The 19056-nt window shown below is 40.3% G+C and overlaps 1 protein-coding gene across 1 annotated transcript in view; it reads right to left on the reverse strand.

The window, feature by feature from the left end:
• Positions 1-665: 665 nt before the first annotated feature.
• Positions 666-19056, reverse strand: part of ITK (IL2 inducible T cell kinase) — a 63282-nt gene continuing 44891 nt past the window's right edge. Inside the window, exons 9-17 of the mRNA XM_038534925.1 lie at positions 16490-16572; positions 14198-14331; positions 13736-13810; positions 11650-11821; positions 11056-11272; positions 10048-10112; positions 9847-9965; positions 6721-6878; positions 666-3149 (exon numbers count right to left, since the gene is read on the reverse strand). Coding sequence (XP_038390853.1) covers positions 3078-3149; positions 6721-6878; positions 9847-9965; positions 10048-10112; positions 11056-11272; positions 11650-11821; positions 13736-13810; positions 14198-14331; positions 16490-16572 — 1095 coding nt within the window. The 3' untranslated portion in view covers positions 666-3077. The remainder of the gene's footprint in view (positions 3150-6720; positions 6879-9846; positions 9966-10047; positions 10113-11055; positions 11273-11649; positions 11822-13735; positions 13811-14197; positions 14332-16489; positions 16573-19056) is intronic.

Genomic DNA, 19056 nt, shown 5'->3' on the forward strand with positions numbered 1-19056 from the left:
ATTCTCAATCACTGAGTCTTGGTATGAAGTCAGAGAATTCACATTTCTCATAAGGTGATCATATTGCTGTTGCTGGTCTGGGGACCACACTTTGAGTAGTAAGGTTCTAGGAAGTTTTTCCTGATGTTTCCCTTCCTCTGAGAGATTTTATTACTTTTTCTGAGCTCTTCTCCTCTTTGCCTATATTTCTGTTGTTGCTCTAATTGCTGGATTATAATTTTACTTGTTGATATGTCTGCCTTTTTGTATGACTTACCTGGAGTTTCTAGAAAATAAAGACTGTGCTTTTTTCATCTTTGTTTCCATAGCTCTCAGCACAGTGTCTCATAGGAACACAGGAAGCATTTGATATTTACTTGTTGAACAAATGTTGCATGATATATAGTCCTTACTTTGGAACATGAAGCCATGTAATCATTTTTATTTAAGGAAAATTTTTGGTTGTTTGACATTTGGGCAAATATGGAACCCAGGCCATATATACTGTATTTATTAAAGCATACAGCTTTATTTGCTAGACCCAACTTTTAACTATACATGCTTTATAAATGGTTAGAGATTTTTTATTTGAGTTCAATTTGCCAACATATAGTATAACACGCAGTGCTCATCCCGCCAAGTGCCCCCCTCAGTGCCCGTCACCCAGTCACCCCAACAGTTAGAGATATTTGTAACATTTTTATTGTGAATACTAGCAATCACTGTACACTAATAAATATTCATTACATCCAAATATAAATAGTCTTAAAAGGTACAAAATGCAAAATCTATAAATTGCATCTAGAACCAAAACCTTGTATAAGGGAATTCCCTGGGAACACATGATACCATTTTCAAACTGTGAATGGAGTAGAAAAAAACAGGCAGGAAGCCCATTTTGCAGGATAGGACACTGAGGAGTTAACATGTTCAGTTATGTCCCCCATGAATCTGAGCTTGAACACAATAATACCATGCAAGGGGCAAGTTTTGAAACCAAGCCACAGAAATCAATCAATTTTGATGTTTTCCTTTTAGACTGGATGTTCCAGAAAGCATCTCTAATTAAAGGTTCCACAAGAGAATGTACAAAATGCCAGAAAGTAAACAGGGATGATTTAGGATATGTTGAATCAGATCACCTTTTGAATGATACATTTGATACAATGATATCTTGAGACAACCAGTTTCACAATAATTATAGTTAAAAGTTATGCATTGGAATCTTCAGCTGGTCAAAATATCACACGATTTAGATAGAACTAATAGCAACACCATCTAAGAATCTCTCTAAAATTTTATCTGAACATTGTAGGAAAATGAAATCTCTCTTACACCGGGGAATACCCTTCTCCACAAAATGTCCAAGAATACTGCAGCTGGCTCAAAGCCAAAATGATAATTAAAGGAAGCATTTATACACCTGCAGGAGGATCTTCCAAAACTGCCTTAGCTCACCTATAAATGGCTTCATGCAATATGACTCTGGAGGGGTGGGTGATTCAAAGGGTTAATTAACCGAGTAACTCCATCCTCTGACAAAGATGAGGAGCCAGATGGGAAAAAGAAGATCCTATTCCAAGTTGGAGGGCTACACAGCCAGCCATAATGGTCTATGTGGGAGAAACGTTACTTGGTGGTTGACTTCTTTAATTCGCTTTCTAGGTCTCCCCCAGCTGTTATTTACCTCCTCTGCAACCCCTTTCACCCTCAGTAGGAGGCAGTGTTGAATAGAAATACAGAAACTGCATTGGTCACAGACAACTCTGTCACTTAGGGGAGCTGTCTTGGCTTTTTAAAGCCTCAGGTTTATCATCTGTAAAATGGAAATAAGGATACTTTCTCATGGGGTTGGTGTGAACTCAGGATGAAATAAAATTCTGCAGATAAGGCCCGTAGCTCAGTACATATTCACCTTGCATATTTCAGTGCTCAATCGACCACAGGCTGCCTTGTGCATCTTGGAAGCACCCCACTCAGTGCTTGACTCAGTTTCCATCCAGATGGTTGGAGCGAGAACAGACCCTTCATTCCTCTCCTAGACTTTCAGAGACTTGAAGCGTTGTCTTAAAGTTGCAAATTCCTAGGGCTTAAAGAACCTTTCGGGATCTCTGCAAGGCCACTCTGCCCGGCATAGTGCTGCCCTCTGCTGATGAGGGTGGAAGAGTGCAGAGAGGGAACTAAACCTAAAGGTCAGAAGAATCCATGGCTGAGTCCCAGTAGGAGCCAGTGTTCAGAAGCGATCATCTTCTCCCAGGATAGCTGTGAAGCATTCTGTGCAGAGGAAAGGGACCGTCACCTGCCCAGCTTGGTACTGAAAGTGGGCATCAGGGTGGTATCAACCTAAGGCCTTTCTCTGTACCAGTTGACACCCTACCATCTGATACCCTCTTTCTGGGCAGATGCCACCTCCAACCACGGGATCCAAATTGTTCACCCCAGTCCATCATGCCCCTTCACGGAGGGAGGTGGCAGTGTGCTCAATGAGTAAAATCTCATAAAGCTGCTTCTCAGAATATCTGGCCTCATGTGTGAGCAGCTGTTCCATCATCCTCTACGGCAGGAAGCTGTGGCTGACAGCATCACAACGGCTGAGTCGCTCTTTCTGACCTTAATTAATTCACCAGTTCTCCTTGAAAAAGCATCACACTCGTCATTTCTCTTGCCCCATATCCTGGGATTCTGTATTGTGGGGCCAAGTAAAAATCCCTTGACCATAAACTTTAGATCCATGTTGGAAATAAAAATAAGCAACCACAGTCCTACCATGTCCCTCCTTTTCTCTAAGAAGTGCAAGAAATGTTGTCTGAAAGCTATCAGATTGAGGTTTGCAAACCACACAAGATGAGAGGCTGGGAGGAGGGTAAAGGCATTGCTGCTGCTCTGGCCTCACTCCCGATTCAGGGGCTGAGCCTTCTGCTGGTGGCCAGGTGCCAGCCTCTGTCAGGGTGCTGCCTCTGTGGTGGCTTAGGGACTGACGCCACAGGCCAGCTGCCTCTGAGGAGTTCTGGGCTGGTGGCAGCTTTTAATGCTCTATGAAGGGAGAATTTGCTTCCCCCATTCAGGATCTGCAGCCCATGCCTCGTGCTGAGTCTCTGCTAAAGTCCCGATTCTGCAATTTCAGCCAGTTGACTCAAGAGTCTGCAGAAAGGTGGCCGGTCCTCTGGTTTCTAGAGAGGGAAGAAAAGAACTCTGTGAGTTCCTTGTCCTTATGTGTCATAGTTAATAACAAAGCAAACCAGAATTTAATAGCCCTCTGAGGATTCTTAAATATGCTTCCATATATATTATTAGAGGCCATGATGTAAAAGTTGTTAACAGCAGGTATTCTGGAATCATATGGACTACTTTTGTTTTTTGTTTTGTTTTGTTTTTTTAAAGATTTTATTTATTCATGACAGAGAGAGAGAGAGAGAGGGGTAGAGGGAGAAGCAAGCTCCATGTAGGGAGCCTGACGTGGGACTTGATACCGGGTCTCCAGGATCACACCCTGGGCTGAAGGCGGCGCTAAACCGCTGGGCCACCGGAACTGCCCATATGGCCTACTTTTGAATCTAAGATTTCCCACTCAGCTGTGTGACTTTGAGCAGGTTACTTAACTTGTTTGAATCTCAGTTTTGTTGTCTGTTAAATGGGGATAATGATAGTCTCTATCTTATAAGACGGTTGCGAGAATTAAATAAAGTCATGAATTAAAAATATGTCATAAAATAAGTGCTAAATAGCAGCAAAAAAGGAAATACTTAGGTATAAATCTCACAAAATATGTATTAGGAAAAATACAAAGTTTTAAGGAAAGAACTCAAAGAAGATCCAAATAAATGGAGATATTTCATATTCAACAATGGGAAGACTTTATATTATTAAGATGTCATTCCTTTTCAACTTAATCTATAGATTCAACACAATCACACTCAGAATCCCAGAAAATTATTTTTTTTTTGAATCCCAGAAAATTATTTTGTAGATATTGACAAACTTACTCAGAAGTTTACATGGAAAAAGATTCAGAATAGGCAACATAATACTGAAGAGGAACAAAGTTGGAGGACTGACACTACCCAACTTCAAGACTTACTATAAAGCTACAGTAATGAAGACAATGTGGTATTGGTGAAAGAAGAGGCAGATAGATTGATGGAACAGAGTTGAGAGCCTGGAAATAGACTCAATATAGTCAACTTATCTTTGAAAAAGGAGCAAAGGCCATTTGTGGGACAGTGTTGTTGTTTTTTAACAACAGTGCTGGAACAATTAGGCAGCCATATGCAGTATAATGACCCTAGACACAGAACTTATAGCCTTCACAAAAATGAACTCAAAATGGGTCAGAGACCTAAATGTAAAATGCAAAACTTAGAAAACTTCTTGAAGATAACACAGGAGAAAATCTGGGCAACCTTGGGTTCAGTAATAGATTTTTAGTTACAACACCAAAAGCATGATTCCTAAAAGAAAAAATTGATGTTGAGCTTTGTTAAAACTAAAAACATCTGCTCTGTAAAAGACATTATTAAGAGAGAGAAAAGATAAACCACAGGCTGGAGAAAATATCTTCAAAACACATATTTGATAAAGGACAAAGACCTCTTCAAACTCAAGCAAGAAAACAAATAACCTGATTGAAAAATGGGCAAAAGATCTCAATAGACACCTCATTAAAGCAGATATACAAACGGAAAATAAACATATGAAAAGATGCTCCACATTATATGTCATTAGAGAATTGTAAACAAAAAGCTACCACTGTATACCTATTAGAAGGGTTAAAACCCCAAACACTTGATAACATTAAATGCTGCTGAGGATATGGAACAGCAGGAATTCTCATTGCTGATGGGAATGCAAAATGGTACCGGCCACTTTGGAAGAGAGTCTAAAAGTTTCCTTCAAAGTTAAATGTGAAAAAAAAAAACAAAAAAAAAAAACAAAGTTAAATGTGGTGTTTTCATATGATCCAGCAATCACACTCCTAGGTATTTACCCAGTTGAGCTGAAAATTTATGTTCATACAAAAACATGCACACAGATATTTATAGTAGCCTTTATTTACAGTTGCCAAAACTGCAAGTGATCAAGACGTCCTTCAGTAGGTGAATAGATAGCCAAACTGTGGTACATCCATACAATGGAATATTGTTCAGTGATAAAAAGAAATGAGTTATTAAGCCATGAAAAGACATGGAAGAGTTTTAAGTAAAAACTAAGTAAAAGAAGCAAATCTGAAAAGGCTACATACTATATGATTCCAACTATATGACACTATGGGAAAGGCAAAACTTGAACAATAAGAAGATCAATAGTTGCCAGGGTTTTGGAGAGAGAGGGAATGGTAAATAGGTGAAGCACGGTGGATATTAGGGCAGTGAAAATATTCCGTATGATACTATAATGGTAAGCACATGGTATTATGTATTTGTCAAATCTCACAGAGCTGTACAACACAAAGAATGAACCTTAATGTAAACCATGAACTTTGGGCAGTCTGGTTGCTCAGCAGTTTAGCGCCACCTTTGGCCCAGGGCCTGATCCTGGAGACCTGGGATCGAATCCCATGTCGGGCTCCCTGCATGGAGCCTGCTTCTCCCTCTGCCTGTGTCTCTGCGTCTCTCTGTCTGTCTCTCATGAATAAATAAATAATCTTTAAAAAAATAAATAAACCATGAACTTTAATTAATAATAATGTATCAATAATGGTGATTAATTGTAACAAATGTACCACACCAATGCAAAATGTTATTAATAGGGGAGGAGGGGCTATGGGAACTCTCTGTACTATTTGCTCATTTTTTTCTGTGAATCTAAAGCTCTAAACAATAAAGTCTATTCACTTAAAAATCAGTGAAAGAGTTTTTAAAAAGGGAAGGTGCTAAGTAAATTCAGCTATCATGATTATTATAGTATTTAATCCTTGTGAAGTGGACTGGGTTTGTTTTTCTCTCTTCTTTATGTCTTCACTGTTTCTTTGTTTCTGAATACAAAGGCTCTAGGAATTTACAGATCAAGCATTATTTCATTCTCTTACTAGTAAGAAAAAGGAGGTTCAGAGATTGTCCAAGAGATTAATCCCTAAGAAGTACTAAAGTGGAGACAAAGCCCAAGTATCCTATACTTCTTCAATTCCACTTGTCACTCTCAACAATCTGAATTTGTGTTCATTCTCTATTCAGCAACTTTCAATTGAATTTGAAGTTTAAAATTTCCTAATTCACCAAAGGACATTAAGACTTACACTGATGTGGCTTAAGATATAGCCTGCCCCCCATAGGATGGGATGACTGAGGCATCTGGGAGGGCAAAGTAATTGGCTTCTCAATCTGAATTGTTGAATAAATAAAATGAACCCGAATTAAGTCATTTTCATTGTTTCATACCACAAGTGAACTTCTGCTCACCAACTTCTAGAACTTTCACGTATACTTGATGGTTTGTTGATGTTATAAGTGTTTTTATCTCAGAAAACTGACATATTGACATTGGTCTTACCCCCTCTTCCTTTCTAACAGTGTGTTGATGGCTTGTGACATTCTATTGCAAGTCAAATAATATTTAAGGTCGCTGCCAGCTCTTTTAGGGTTGGGTAACCTCTTTTGTTAGTAGACACTCAAAGCCATTTTCTTGTTAATATACTTTAGTAACACCCGCTTCCTCATCCTCTAAGAGGGTTCCTTTCTCTAGGGAAGGAGACAGACCCTAGAGTTGTAGATTACAAGGTAGGGGGAAACCACTTCCTTTACTGACCTCTTTCCAGCAATGATTCATTATCTGGTAGATATTCGAGGAGGCCAGCCGGGGCTTGTATAAGCGAAATCCAGTAGTGATGTCTTCCACCACTTCTGAGTTGCTTCTATTTTCATACGGGATTTTGCCTTCACTGAAGACTTCCCACATTAGCACACCTAAAAGAAATGGGGAATGCAGCACAGTGAATGATGAAGTTCACAACTAGCAAACAAACCAGCCTACATCTATAAATTGCAGATTCCTTGACTTTCAGATTCACGTCCTTACCTTTAGGAAGGACAATACCAAGCCACCTGAGGCTTATTAGGCCTGTACTATTTCTAAAGAACAGAGATTTCCCAATCTTGCTTGTGGTGAGGAACTTTTAAACTCAGCCCTTTTTTTAATATCTAACTCAAATGCTACTACTAAAAGTTGCAAGGGATGTAAACTCAAAGGTCTACACATCATGTAAATGGATGGGGTGGATAAGATGTGTCTTAATGGGGATTAGGGGGTTTCTGGAGAACTGGAGGGTCAAGTTCCATCTTCAGATAACAGCTATGATTTAGCTCCAGCCACCATAGGGCATATGGGGATGAGGGTTCGGGATTGCCACATTTTCTGATTTTTTTAAAAGGAGTCACAAATTGAGAGCTTAGAAATAGAAATGCAATTTGATTTTTTAAAGTACTGTGTAGACAGAGCAAAACACATCTCCGGGGTGTCTATTTTTGACCTGTGATTTAATCCCCTTTCCTCTTCTGTCTTCAGCAGAAATGTCACACCCAATTTTATTATGTACTAATGTATTCATAGGATGTCAGAGTGGGAAGAGAGCTTGCAGATCACCTCGTTCAGTGGTTTTCAAAGCCTATTTCAGAGGTTCTTAGGGCAGAGTTTTCCAAAGTATGATTCCCCAAACAACTGAATAAAAATCACCTCAGAAGTTTGTTGAAATGGCAGACCCCAGGCCCTGGCCCCGACCTCTGGATCAGGATTTCTAAGGGATCCTCAGACTTGCCTCTGGAGTTTTTGGAATTTGGAAACTGCCTGTAAATAAGACTGATCAGCTCCCCAGGTTGCCAGAAGTTCTAGTGAGATTTCTTTGGAAAATTGAGGTCTGCTGTTCAAAGCTCATTTGAAAACCATTTCTTTCATGCAAACCTTGTAATGCATTGATTGGAAACTGAGTAAGGCCCAAAGAGCTTACTTGACTTGCTTAAAATAGCACAGTTAATTAGGGCAAAATTCTTAAAATGCATGACAAAGCTCAATGGCCTTGAGGCAGGCATCAAGCTCCCAGACCATCCAGGTTTCTGTTTCTCAGGTTTGCCACTCCTGTTATCTCTCCCTCCCAACCTTGCTTCCAATGGTCAGTCTCCTTTTTGAACACTTCAGGGGGCACACCTTAGGCAGGGACGGACTGTAGCTCAACTCTCTAATTATATGATACAATAGAAAATTCCCAAGCTGGCCATCTGTGTCAGAATAAGCCTTATGCAGAATTAGCAGGTAAATGTGACAAAGTGGCCATGAGTGCAAACATCTTGTTATGGGACACCCGGCTTGGTGCAGTGTGACCAGCTGCATCAGCCATAGAGAGTGGCCACACATCAGGCATACCTTTCCTCATTATACACATACTTGGGGAAAAAAGAATCTTCTGAGATTCTCTGGTACAGTTTTATTTCTTCCAAGTTCATTCTGTATCTTAATTTTGAATAACAAAATCTTAGCTAGGTCTGTCAGATAGGGAAGCTGTTTTAAGGAATAGCTCAGAAGAACTAGAAATTCACGAATTACTCAGTTGTCCAAAATGGCTATTCTAAAATGATGGGGGAGACTTCAAAACTAATTCTCTGAAGAGATTTAGTCAGCTTTTCCCTGGTTTCTACACTTAGTCAATACACTTGGCAAAATCAAACTCCAACTCATTCCTTTCCAAAGTATAACCCTTCTTATAATCAAAATCAAAGAGGTTGTCCAGTGTATTTTTGTGTATAGGTTAATACACACAAACTATGGCTTGGGATGATATGACAAATCCAGCAAGAATATTTGGTAGCTTTCTGCCACACCAACATCTTTCATTCTGCCTTTTATGCATGCCCATTTGCACTTATTAGAAATTCTAATTCCTTATCATGGAATACGGGATTTTGCTTTCACTGAAGACTTCCCACATCAGCACACCTAAAAGAAATGGTGAATGCAGCACAGTGAATGATGAAGTTCACAACTAGCAAACAAACCGGCCTACATCTAGAAATTGCAGATTTTCTTGACTTTCAGACTCAAGTCCTTACCTTCAGGAAGGACAATACCAAGCCAATTTCATTGTCTACTGTTCTCTCACTGAGACAGTACCCCTCCTTTCTTTGGACACACCAAATTTTTATATTTGCTGGTTTTTTGGTCAGAGACACTGTTCCCTGGATCTTCAAATAGGGATGACTTTCTCTCATCATTCAGATTTGTGCTCAAGGGTTACCTCTTTGGAGAGGCCTTCCCAGACCATGCTATTTAAAACAGACACTTCATCCCAATCACGTTCTATCCCATTACTGTTTTTTCCATTACTGTTTTATTCATAGCACTTACTTATCACTATGTGATTTTGTCTTATTTACATATCTATTAGCTTATTTATGTGATTACTATCTATCTCTCCCTAATTTATGTCCAAGAGAGTAGGAGTCTTTCCTATCCTATGCACCACTGCATTGTGAGGACCTAGACTAGCCCTAGCTTATAGTAGGTGCTTGATAAATTATTGTTGAATAGATGAGTAGGATATTTATTGAGGGTTAAATGTGGGAATAGAATTTTGAACAAAATATTCTCCTGGTCCTCAAGGAACTCATATTTTAATCTCCTGACTCCTTTAGCTTTTGATCTTACAAAAGCTGTCACCAGCATCTGTTTCCATTCTCATTTTAACCCCCATTTCAAAGATCTCCAAGAATGAATGCAATAATGAATGCTTCATCATCCTCTTCAGAGCCATTATCATACACAGACTATGAGTGGGATGCTCTTACCACCCAGTCCTGGGCAAGCAGGGTTGCTTGGATTTGAACAAATAAAACAGCTGGGTGGAAGTCCCAAATCATGTGGGTGTGGGGCCAGGGTGACACTTACCAAATGACCACACATCTGACTTGCTGCTATAGCGACTGAAGGAGAAGACTTCTGGGGATGCCCACTTCACCGGGAACTTGGTGCCTGTGGAACTGGTGTATTGATCATCAAGGACAAACCTGGGTAGAGTGGAGAAAGAATGTCTGAATGATCTGGGGGCCTGAGTCCCATTCCTTTGTGGGCACCACATGCCTGTATTACCTTGTCATCCCAAAGTCGGACACCTTGATGACTTGGTTTTCTCCCACTAAACAATTTCTGGCAGCCTGGAGTAGAGACAGGCAAACAAAAGGGAAGGGAAAACTATTGGTGAATAATCAATACAAGGAGTCTCCTATAATAATCTCAGTCTTTTGGGTTTCTATGTGCTGCTGTACGAGGGCTTTACAGATGTGAATTAAACTTCACTAGTTCCCAGAAGTGAACTAAAGAGTTAATGTGTAAGATCTCTTATCAGTATAAGTAGGTTTGGTCTTTTAGCTTCATTCCTGAGATCTTATTTGAAGAGAAATCCATGGTGTTATCTAACCAATGGTGTGCTCTAATGCAACCTGATGCAATAGGAAATGTTAATGTTAGGGATGATATAAAGAAAATGTCACGACAAAAATAAGAATGTTTTAAGGTACTAGTCCTCTTAAAACTATTCCTCAATAGGAAGAGTACCTAATCCCTAATTAGTATCACAGAATTGTCCACTGAAAGAACCCTAAGTGATAAAAAAAACCCACTCCTTTTTTCACATTTTAAATGTGGCTACAATTCCCAAGGGGGATATGTTAAAATGAATATCCTGAGCTCTGACCTCCAGAGAGATTCTGAGGATGGTTTTAGCACCTCCCAATGTGATTGTGGAAGGTCCTTGAATAATAGTTTGAGAAAAATTGTGCTTGTCCATTTCCCTCATTTTACTACGAGGAAACAAAGGCACAGAAAGGTTAAGGAGAGGCTGTAAGCTTCATTTTGGAAGAGTTTAAATTCAGATTCAGAGGATACAAGTTATCCTCTGGGATTAAGGCTGGGATTAACACTGACTGAGTCCTACTAGGATATCCCCAAGTGGGTGGAAGAAGGAAGAAGTTGAGAGTGGACAGGAGATGTCTGTGACTTGTTATGTATCAACATATTCCCAGTATGGGTAGCTCTACATTTCAGTGGGATGTACCCCTTCCTCCCGGACTTGTAGATGTGTGCCCTGCATCCTCTTACCAGGTCTCTGTGGATGACACATGCCTCCTCCAAGTAGGCCATGCCTTCACACACATCCAGGCACATGCCCAGTAGGGTTTCTGCAGCAAAGAGTCCCCGCTGGTTGCGAAGATAATCTGACAGGCAGCCGTGTTCCATGAACTCAAACACCAGGCAGATGGGAGCTTGCTCTAGGCATACCCCATACAGCTGGACCAGTTTGGGGTGAGAGAGTTTCCTGGAGGAAAAAGGCAAGGGGTGAGATGGTCTAAACTCAGTCTTACAAAAATGCATTCCCTCCCCAAACAAAAATAACCTGAAAGATAGAGAGGAGTCAGATGGTATGTGCAAGGACAAATGGAGGCCAGTGTGGCTGGCGCATCTTGGACCAGAGGAGAGATCGGGGGGGATAAGACTGGGGAGTGGACAGGGCAAGACCATGACAGGTCTTGTAGACCATAGTGAGGAGTTTCATTTTGTTCTCCATGCCATTTAACCCATCACTAGATTTGAGCAGCAAAGTGGTGTAACATGACATCAAAATGGTATTTAAGGAACACAGCACAGAACATCCTCCCCAAGATGTCTTTGTGTACTCTTGATTTGACCACTCACATCATGACTTCAGCCTCCTCTATGAAGTCCTCTTCTGACATAGCCCCTTCTTGAATGGTTTTGATGGCCACCTTGTCCTTGTTAAGCCAGTAGCCAAGATGCACCAGCCCAAACTGTCCACTGCCAATCTCCTGCACAAAAGTGAGCTCAGTGGGATCAATCACCCATTTCCCTGGAAAAGAGAGACAAGTTTTTCCAGGGCTGGCATGCAATAGATAATGAGGTATAGGGCTATAAGGAGACTATACAGAACCCTAGATAGAATGTTACTGTATTGTTAATATAACCCAAAGATGGCAAATAGTATAAGCTTTAGACTTAGACCTATCATGGATAGATAAAATTATTATCTTCCTACCCCAAATAATAACATAGGATATGCATTGAACACCATGAAAAATGTATGTAGGAGATTATACGGAAGAAAGACGGAAAATGGCATTAATCAAGATATCCAAAGAAAGTAAATGAAAGTGTTCTTGTAATGTCTCAACTATTTTTATACTTGATTAAATATGTTTTATTGCTATTTCTCACATAGGGCAAATTTCATTTGAGCTGATCATTCATTCATTCATTCATTCACTCATTCATTTATCCACCAAGTGCATCCATAGCACTCTGCTTGGCCATAGCAGGGATTGGGAGCAAGGAGGTGTGGATTCCAAGGGGCACACAGTCTGGCATGTGGTAGGCTTTCAAGAAATGTTCAGTAAACGAAAAAAAGGAATCCGATTCTCAATTTTCACACTGACAAAATAAGTAGACTCATAAAATAATCTCTGCGATCCCATCCAGCATGGATATATTAAGATTCTACAGTTATTAGAATTACTTTATTTTCATAAGGAGGCTAAAGGGGTATTACCCTTCCCTGGCATTTGGTTTTGTATCATAAATAGCTCAGTTTCTACCTCTTTGAGGCAGAGACTGAACAGAAAGTAGTATTGAGTTCCTGCCATGTACAGATATGGTGCCAGTTAGGGATGGAGAGTCTATAGCAATGTTTCTCAAAGTATGAGTCTCTAACCAGCTGAGGAAAAATTACCTAGAGCATTTGTTTAAAAGGCACATTCCAGGACTCCATTATCAGGGATTGTGTTTTGGTAAGTGTTAGATAGTGTCCAAGAGCCAACATTCTTTTTTTTTTTTTTTTTAAGATTTATTTATTTATTTTTAGAGGGGAGGTGAGGGAGGGGCATGGAGAGAGAGTCTTAAGCAACCTCCTCGTTGAACACAGAGCCCCATGTAGGGCTTGATCTCAGGATCCTCAGATCATGACCCAACAGAAACCAAGAGTCCAACGCTTAACTGATTGTGCCACCCAAGTGCTCCCAGGAGCCAAAATTATTAATAAGCATCCCAGATGACTTAGATGTACACTGAAGTCTGAGAACCACCTGTTTAGGAGATACAAAATGAAAATACTCCAGCCTCGACAAGCACAGTTTAGGGGGATGCAAACTCAAATGTTTTTAGGTTCCAGGCAGAAAAAGCAGAGGGAAGAAGTTCCAAAGGATGAGGGAATAACAAAGCTTGTGGCACTAGAGATGCAAGCCTAGATTGTATCTAGGCTTTGCCTAAAGGCACTGAAAAAAAAATTAACACCATGTCATGGCAGACAAACTTTTCTGAATGCGTCCAGCTTCCAGCCCTTGCAATGGACCATACACAGCAAACTTATATGATACAGAAGTTCTAGAAGATAGATGGGAATATGGTCCCAGGCATTATTTTCTAGTATATTTTTTTCTAATGGTGGATAGTAGAGTGCTCTGTACAAAGTAGGTCCTTGATAAACAGTCACTGATGAACTCCTAAGTAAAACCAATGAACCTTCATTTGGCCTTGATAAATGTGTATATATATATATATATATATATATATATATATATATATATATATCTTACTACACTCTGTAAATATTCCTTTGTGCACATCATATCAGATATACAGTGCACCTGTTGTAATGGTTATTTTAAGCCTGGGGAATAATTAAGTACATGGCAAGTCCATATAGAATTTGCCCCAGACCTTTAGGGATGTGACTAATGCAAATACATAACATTGCTGGATGCACTCTCACCGTATCTCAGTCCCGCAGTGACTGGTGCTTTCTGCCTCCAAGAACAAACTGGGTGCCGGAGTCTAGTGACCAGACCTGGGTTGATTACGAAGTGAAAGGCAGTAGTTAGAATTTTACCGTAGCAACTGTTCAAGTCCAATCACCAGGAAAAATATAATCCAATGCGAAAGCTATTTTTATTCTGGAAAACAAATCCCGAAGCCCAGTCACTGATATTACACCCCCTCCAACAAGAGTCATAAACACAGATGGGCACGTGGTGAAATCCCATGGGTCTAACAGCAGAATTTGCTAATGGAAAATATATAATATGAGCAAATATTTGGCATTGTTTCCTATTTGTAGATTTAGTTATTATTTATGGTCAGCTTGTCTGAGATGAAGAACCTGGCAGGACATTTATCATTTTTCTCCAAGTTTCCCTGTGAGGGTTCCCCGCTGGCCCCTTCCTTTAGAACTCACCTGCTCCATTGTGTTGGTGATAATTGATGAGGAGAGGAATGGAGTCAAACACGTACTTCTCAGCCACATAATATCGCTTGGGGTTGTCATTTGTTTCTTTAATGTGATAGTGCTTGATACAGGGGTTGTTCTCACTTAAACAAATGAAACATAAATTCAGTGATTATTAACAAGCAATGTTTAGACATAAAAGTGTCTGCTGGTAGCCGATTCCTGTTAGCTTTGTTTTTTACCCTCTCAGAAGGATGGCAGGTATATTTCAACTTGTGTGTCAGTCTTGACAGGGTAGCCCTGGGTGCTATAGTAAGAAGGACTCGGAGGCTGCATCTAGACCCAGTTAGAACCAGGCCCATGATGGATTGGAGATGTTTCTTCTACAACCACGCAGTGGGTAATGGTCTTGTGTGTGCTACATGCTTTCCTCCTGTGTGTGTGGATTTCACTAACTGTCAGCATACGATAAGGGAACACTGGACCCTTAATACTTATGTGACTTTGTAGAGTAAAGAGTTAACATAGCAGCCCTGAATGCTTTTTTTTAGAAAGGCCTGCTTGCAAATTTGACCCGTGGCTAGCATCTGAGAACTTGGATTTTGGGAGGGCTTTCACCATTCTCTAACTGATAAGGATGGCTCCCTGTTCCTAAATTGTTTGTGTAACACTGTGGTTTATGTTCAATGGCTGCTTTTCTTTGGGGACTCTGGAATTTTGCCATGTGCTAGGCAGAGGGTACCTAGGTGGCCGGCCCCCAAGTGAAAACCTTGGGCACTGAATCTCTCATGAGCTTCCCTGGTAGACACCATTTTACCCTGTTGTCGAAGCTTGTTGCTGGAGGAATTAAATGGAGTCCTGTATGACTCCACTGGGAGAGGATTCTTGGAAGCTCATGTTTCACTTCCTCTGGATTTTGCCCCATGTGCCTTTTTCCTTTGCTTCCTTGATTTGTATTCTCCTGCTATAATAAGTCTTAGCCTTGAATATGACTATATGCTAAGTCCTGTGAGTTTTGGTAGTAGGTCACTGAACATGGAGGTGGTCTTGGAGACCCTCAGCATAGACTTTATTTCTCATTCTTTCTCCATCATATTTCATGGAGCTGCAGGTCACTTTCCTCCCTGTCCCCAGCCATGGCAAGGCATGGCCCCTCTGTGATGTGCATTGTCTTCTTTCTCATCCCTGGGCAGCTCCCTTCTTCTCCACCACATGTGTAGACCTTGCTCTTGCTCTGAATTTTGCTCATGTCCTCATTCTCCAAGAAGTATTCCCTGAGGACACCTTAATAATAATTTTTCTCTTTCCTCTTAATTCTTACCAGACTTTGCCCATTGCCAAACTGCTTTGTTCTTACTTACTCTTTAATTAGAAGAGAATTTGAGAGCTAGATAGGCTCTTAGACATTGTTTTACAGAGAGCAGGAACCTGGGATACAGAGCGGCAGACAAGCAGGGTCTTGTAGTCAGCCAGCTGGAGCAGAACAGTGGTTTGACCACTTGAGCTCCATTATCTCATGAAGGTGCCATTGGTTCTTTGAACCTTGGTTTTTTCTTTTATTTAATATTTTATTTATTTATTTGACAGAGAGAGAGAGAGAGAGAGAGAGAGAGAGAGAGAGGAAAGAGAGAGAGAGAAAGAGGGAGAACAAGCAAGGGAAGCTGCAGGCAGAGGAAGAGGGAGAAGTAGGCTCCCAGCTAAGCAGGGAGCTCAATGTAGGGTTCATCCCAGGACCCTGTGATCATGACCTGAGCTGAAAGCAGACACTTAACCAACTGGGCCATCAAGGTGCCCTAGCCTTGTTTTCTGTTTTGTTTTGTTTCCTATGTGGAAGGAGCACAGTAACTCCTGCCTTCAGAGTTTGTTAGGATCAGAAACAGTCTGTAAAATTCTGGCACATGATAAGGGTTTAATAAATAGTAGGTAGCTTTATTAGCAGAGCTAGAACTAAAATACGTATCTTTTCACTTGTGGCTGAAAGTATCTATTCTCTGTGGGCTAAATTATAAACTCATCAAATGCAGCCCAAGTATTTTATTTCCTTAGAGCTCTGCACTCAGGGGTGCTGACTTGGAAGAGAACCTGGTACCTGGACCTGGCTCTGTTATTTTCCAGCAAAATAACTTGAGTTGTGTCAAGTTAGTTAGTCTCTGGCATTGGTTTTCTCAGAGAGATCAGGGAAAGTACACAATTTCTAGTGATGTCTCTACCTCTTTCACTGTCTGATGTTGCTGTGTGTGGCTTGTTGCTCACACCCACCTCAGGACTGTCTCTCCCCACTTTGCTGAGCTAGCACCATACCTTACAATGGCTTTGGTGAAAACAGATACAGTATATGTTCCTGGAGTTCTGGAATCTCGTACCATGAAGGCTCCTTCTTTGCCCTAGGATAGTTAGAAGATACAGAAGGTTAGCAATCCTAGGAAACCAGGCTCACGCCTCCAGCTCCACTTTCTTGTCTATGAAAGGAGGAAATACAGTTTTCAGTGGCCAGTTTTGTACAGAGCAGACTTTCAGCAATAATGACTACCATTTCATTTGATCATTCAACAGATATTTCTTTAGGCCCTACCATGGATCAGAGGCTTCTGGTAAATGAAGACAGATAAATACAAGCTCTGCCCTTTTGGAGCTCCCCATGAAGCAGGCTCATTACAGATGTCATCCAACCCTCACTAGAACATTGCAACCTAGATTTTATATCCTCAGTTAAACTGATGAGGACACTGAATGCCACAGAACTTAAGTGATTTTCTCACAAACCACAACTAGTAAGTGGCAGACCTGGGACTTGAACTTTGAAAGTGGCATGTGAGCAAAGCCTATGTTCACCCTACTGCTCCATGACACCTAACTCAACAAATGTGAGAAGCCACTTCTCCGTTCCCTTCGAAGGACACAAAGCTTTCTGGTCTGGAAGCTTCATCTGTTCCTTAATGGGAATGTATGTATTGGGCCCTTTTTAGCACCCTTTTCAGAGTGTTGATTTTGCTGTGGGCAAAAGGAGAAAGAAAACCCGTGAAGTTCCTGGTCACATGAGGGAAGTAGACAGAAGGGAAAACCCCAAGAATGTACTCTTCACCCCCCTATGACAGTTTGCCAGCGCTGATGAAAAAAATATAAGCAAATGGCTAAGCCAATATATTCATTCCTGATGGGAACTTGAAAAATCTTAACTTTGTTTTGAGTACTTCATGTCTAATGTTCTGTTCCTGCCCAGCTGTAAATCTGTGCTGGCAATATTTGCAAAAGCTATTACTATGATTTATTTAACTTCAACATACTGAGGACCACAAGTGAGGGCTGGAGAAACACATGAGCTCCATAGGAGAGCCACACATACTGGTAGCGTATGGAGCAGAGTATATACAATTTAGAACAATGCAAGCCTCTCTATCCCCCCATCCCCAAAGTGGATTATCTATACACAGTAAAAGCAATACACAGAGATGGCTATGCTAATTGTTTGAATCCTAGAATATCAGCATTATAGGATATTTAGCAGCATCCCTGGCTTCTATCAACTGGATGTGAGACACGGCCAAGTGTTCCCTGGGGAAGAAAGTCACCCCGGTTGAGAACTACTGATCTGGTCTAACTCCCTACACCCCTGGGTCCTACACTTTGTTGATAATCACAATCACCTGAAGAATCTGAAGCAAAAGACAAAACAAAACAACAACAAACAGTTAACCATGCTTCACCTATACACTTAGAATCTCTAAGACTGGCACCCTGGTTCCTGAACTTTTTAGAAGCTTGACATATGATTCTTATAGACATCCAGGTTTGGTCTCCATTGATTCAACTGAACATGTAGCTCTTATTTATAATAGTTCTGATGAGTTGTCTCTATCTCTCAGAAACGATTATAAGTTAGAAAGCTCACACAGAACTATAACCTCTATCTCTAGCTTGGCCCTAAACCTGCAGGTGTGTGTGTTGTGTGTGTGTGTGGGGGGCAGGGTGTGCCTAGAGACAATTGGCCCTTACATCATTGTGCATTCTTGTCAAGCCTATAATTTATCACATAAATATGGAACTTCCACAATTTTCTTATCTCTTCTGGGATTTTAAGAATCTATTTTGAAAATATGAGGAGGATGGAAGGTAGAGGGATTGGATGAAGGGAGCCAAAAGATATAAACTTCTAGTTATAAGGTAAGTAAGACACAGGAAGTAATGTACAGGATGATGACAACAGTTAACAGTATTGTATTTTCTATTTGAAAGTTGCTAAGAGATAAGATCTTAAAATTTTTCATCACAAGGGAAAACAGTCTGTATCTATATGTAGTGATGAAACTTATTGTATTTTTTTGAAACTTATTGTATTAATCATTTTGCAATAGATACATATATCTAATTATTATATCGTACACCTTAAACTTACAAAATGCCATATATCAGTTATATCTTGATAAAACTGGGGGAAAAAAAGAAATTTGAAGCTGAGACCTGAATCTTCAGGTCTTTATTGCTTAGCCATGGTCTCCCTATCCCAAGGCTGTGAGTGTGAGCTGCTCAGGTTGCTCCCTGAAAATGGGGGAAGAATCAAGGAAAATGCAGAAAGCTGCTATATTTCTTTTCTAAGATATCCTGAACAGTCCTAGTGTTCTTTGTTCACATAGAATTTATTTTAGTAATTTTTATTTAATAATTTTCTTCTAAAAAAATAATAATTTTCTTCTAAATTTAAGAAAATGCATTATAATCTTTCTGGAGCAATATATGATCTTGAGCCTGTAGGTAGCCTCCCACATTATCCACAAAGTGTTCTGTGCAGTATCTTAGACATGGTGAGAACAGAAGAGAGCTAAACAGATTCTTATTTTCCTTTTCTCAGATATAAATGTAAACTATTTTTC

Source organism: Canis lupus, chromosome 4 (assembly GCF_011100685.1).
Source record: "Canis lupus familiaris isolate Mischka breed German Shepherd chromosome 4, alternate assembly UU_Cfam_GSD_1.0, whole genome shotgun sequence".
Taxonomy (NCBI): domain Eukaryota; kingdom Metazoa; phylum Chordata; class Mammalia; order Carnivora; family Canidae; genus Canis; species Canis lupus.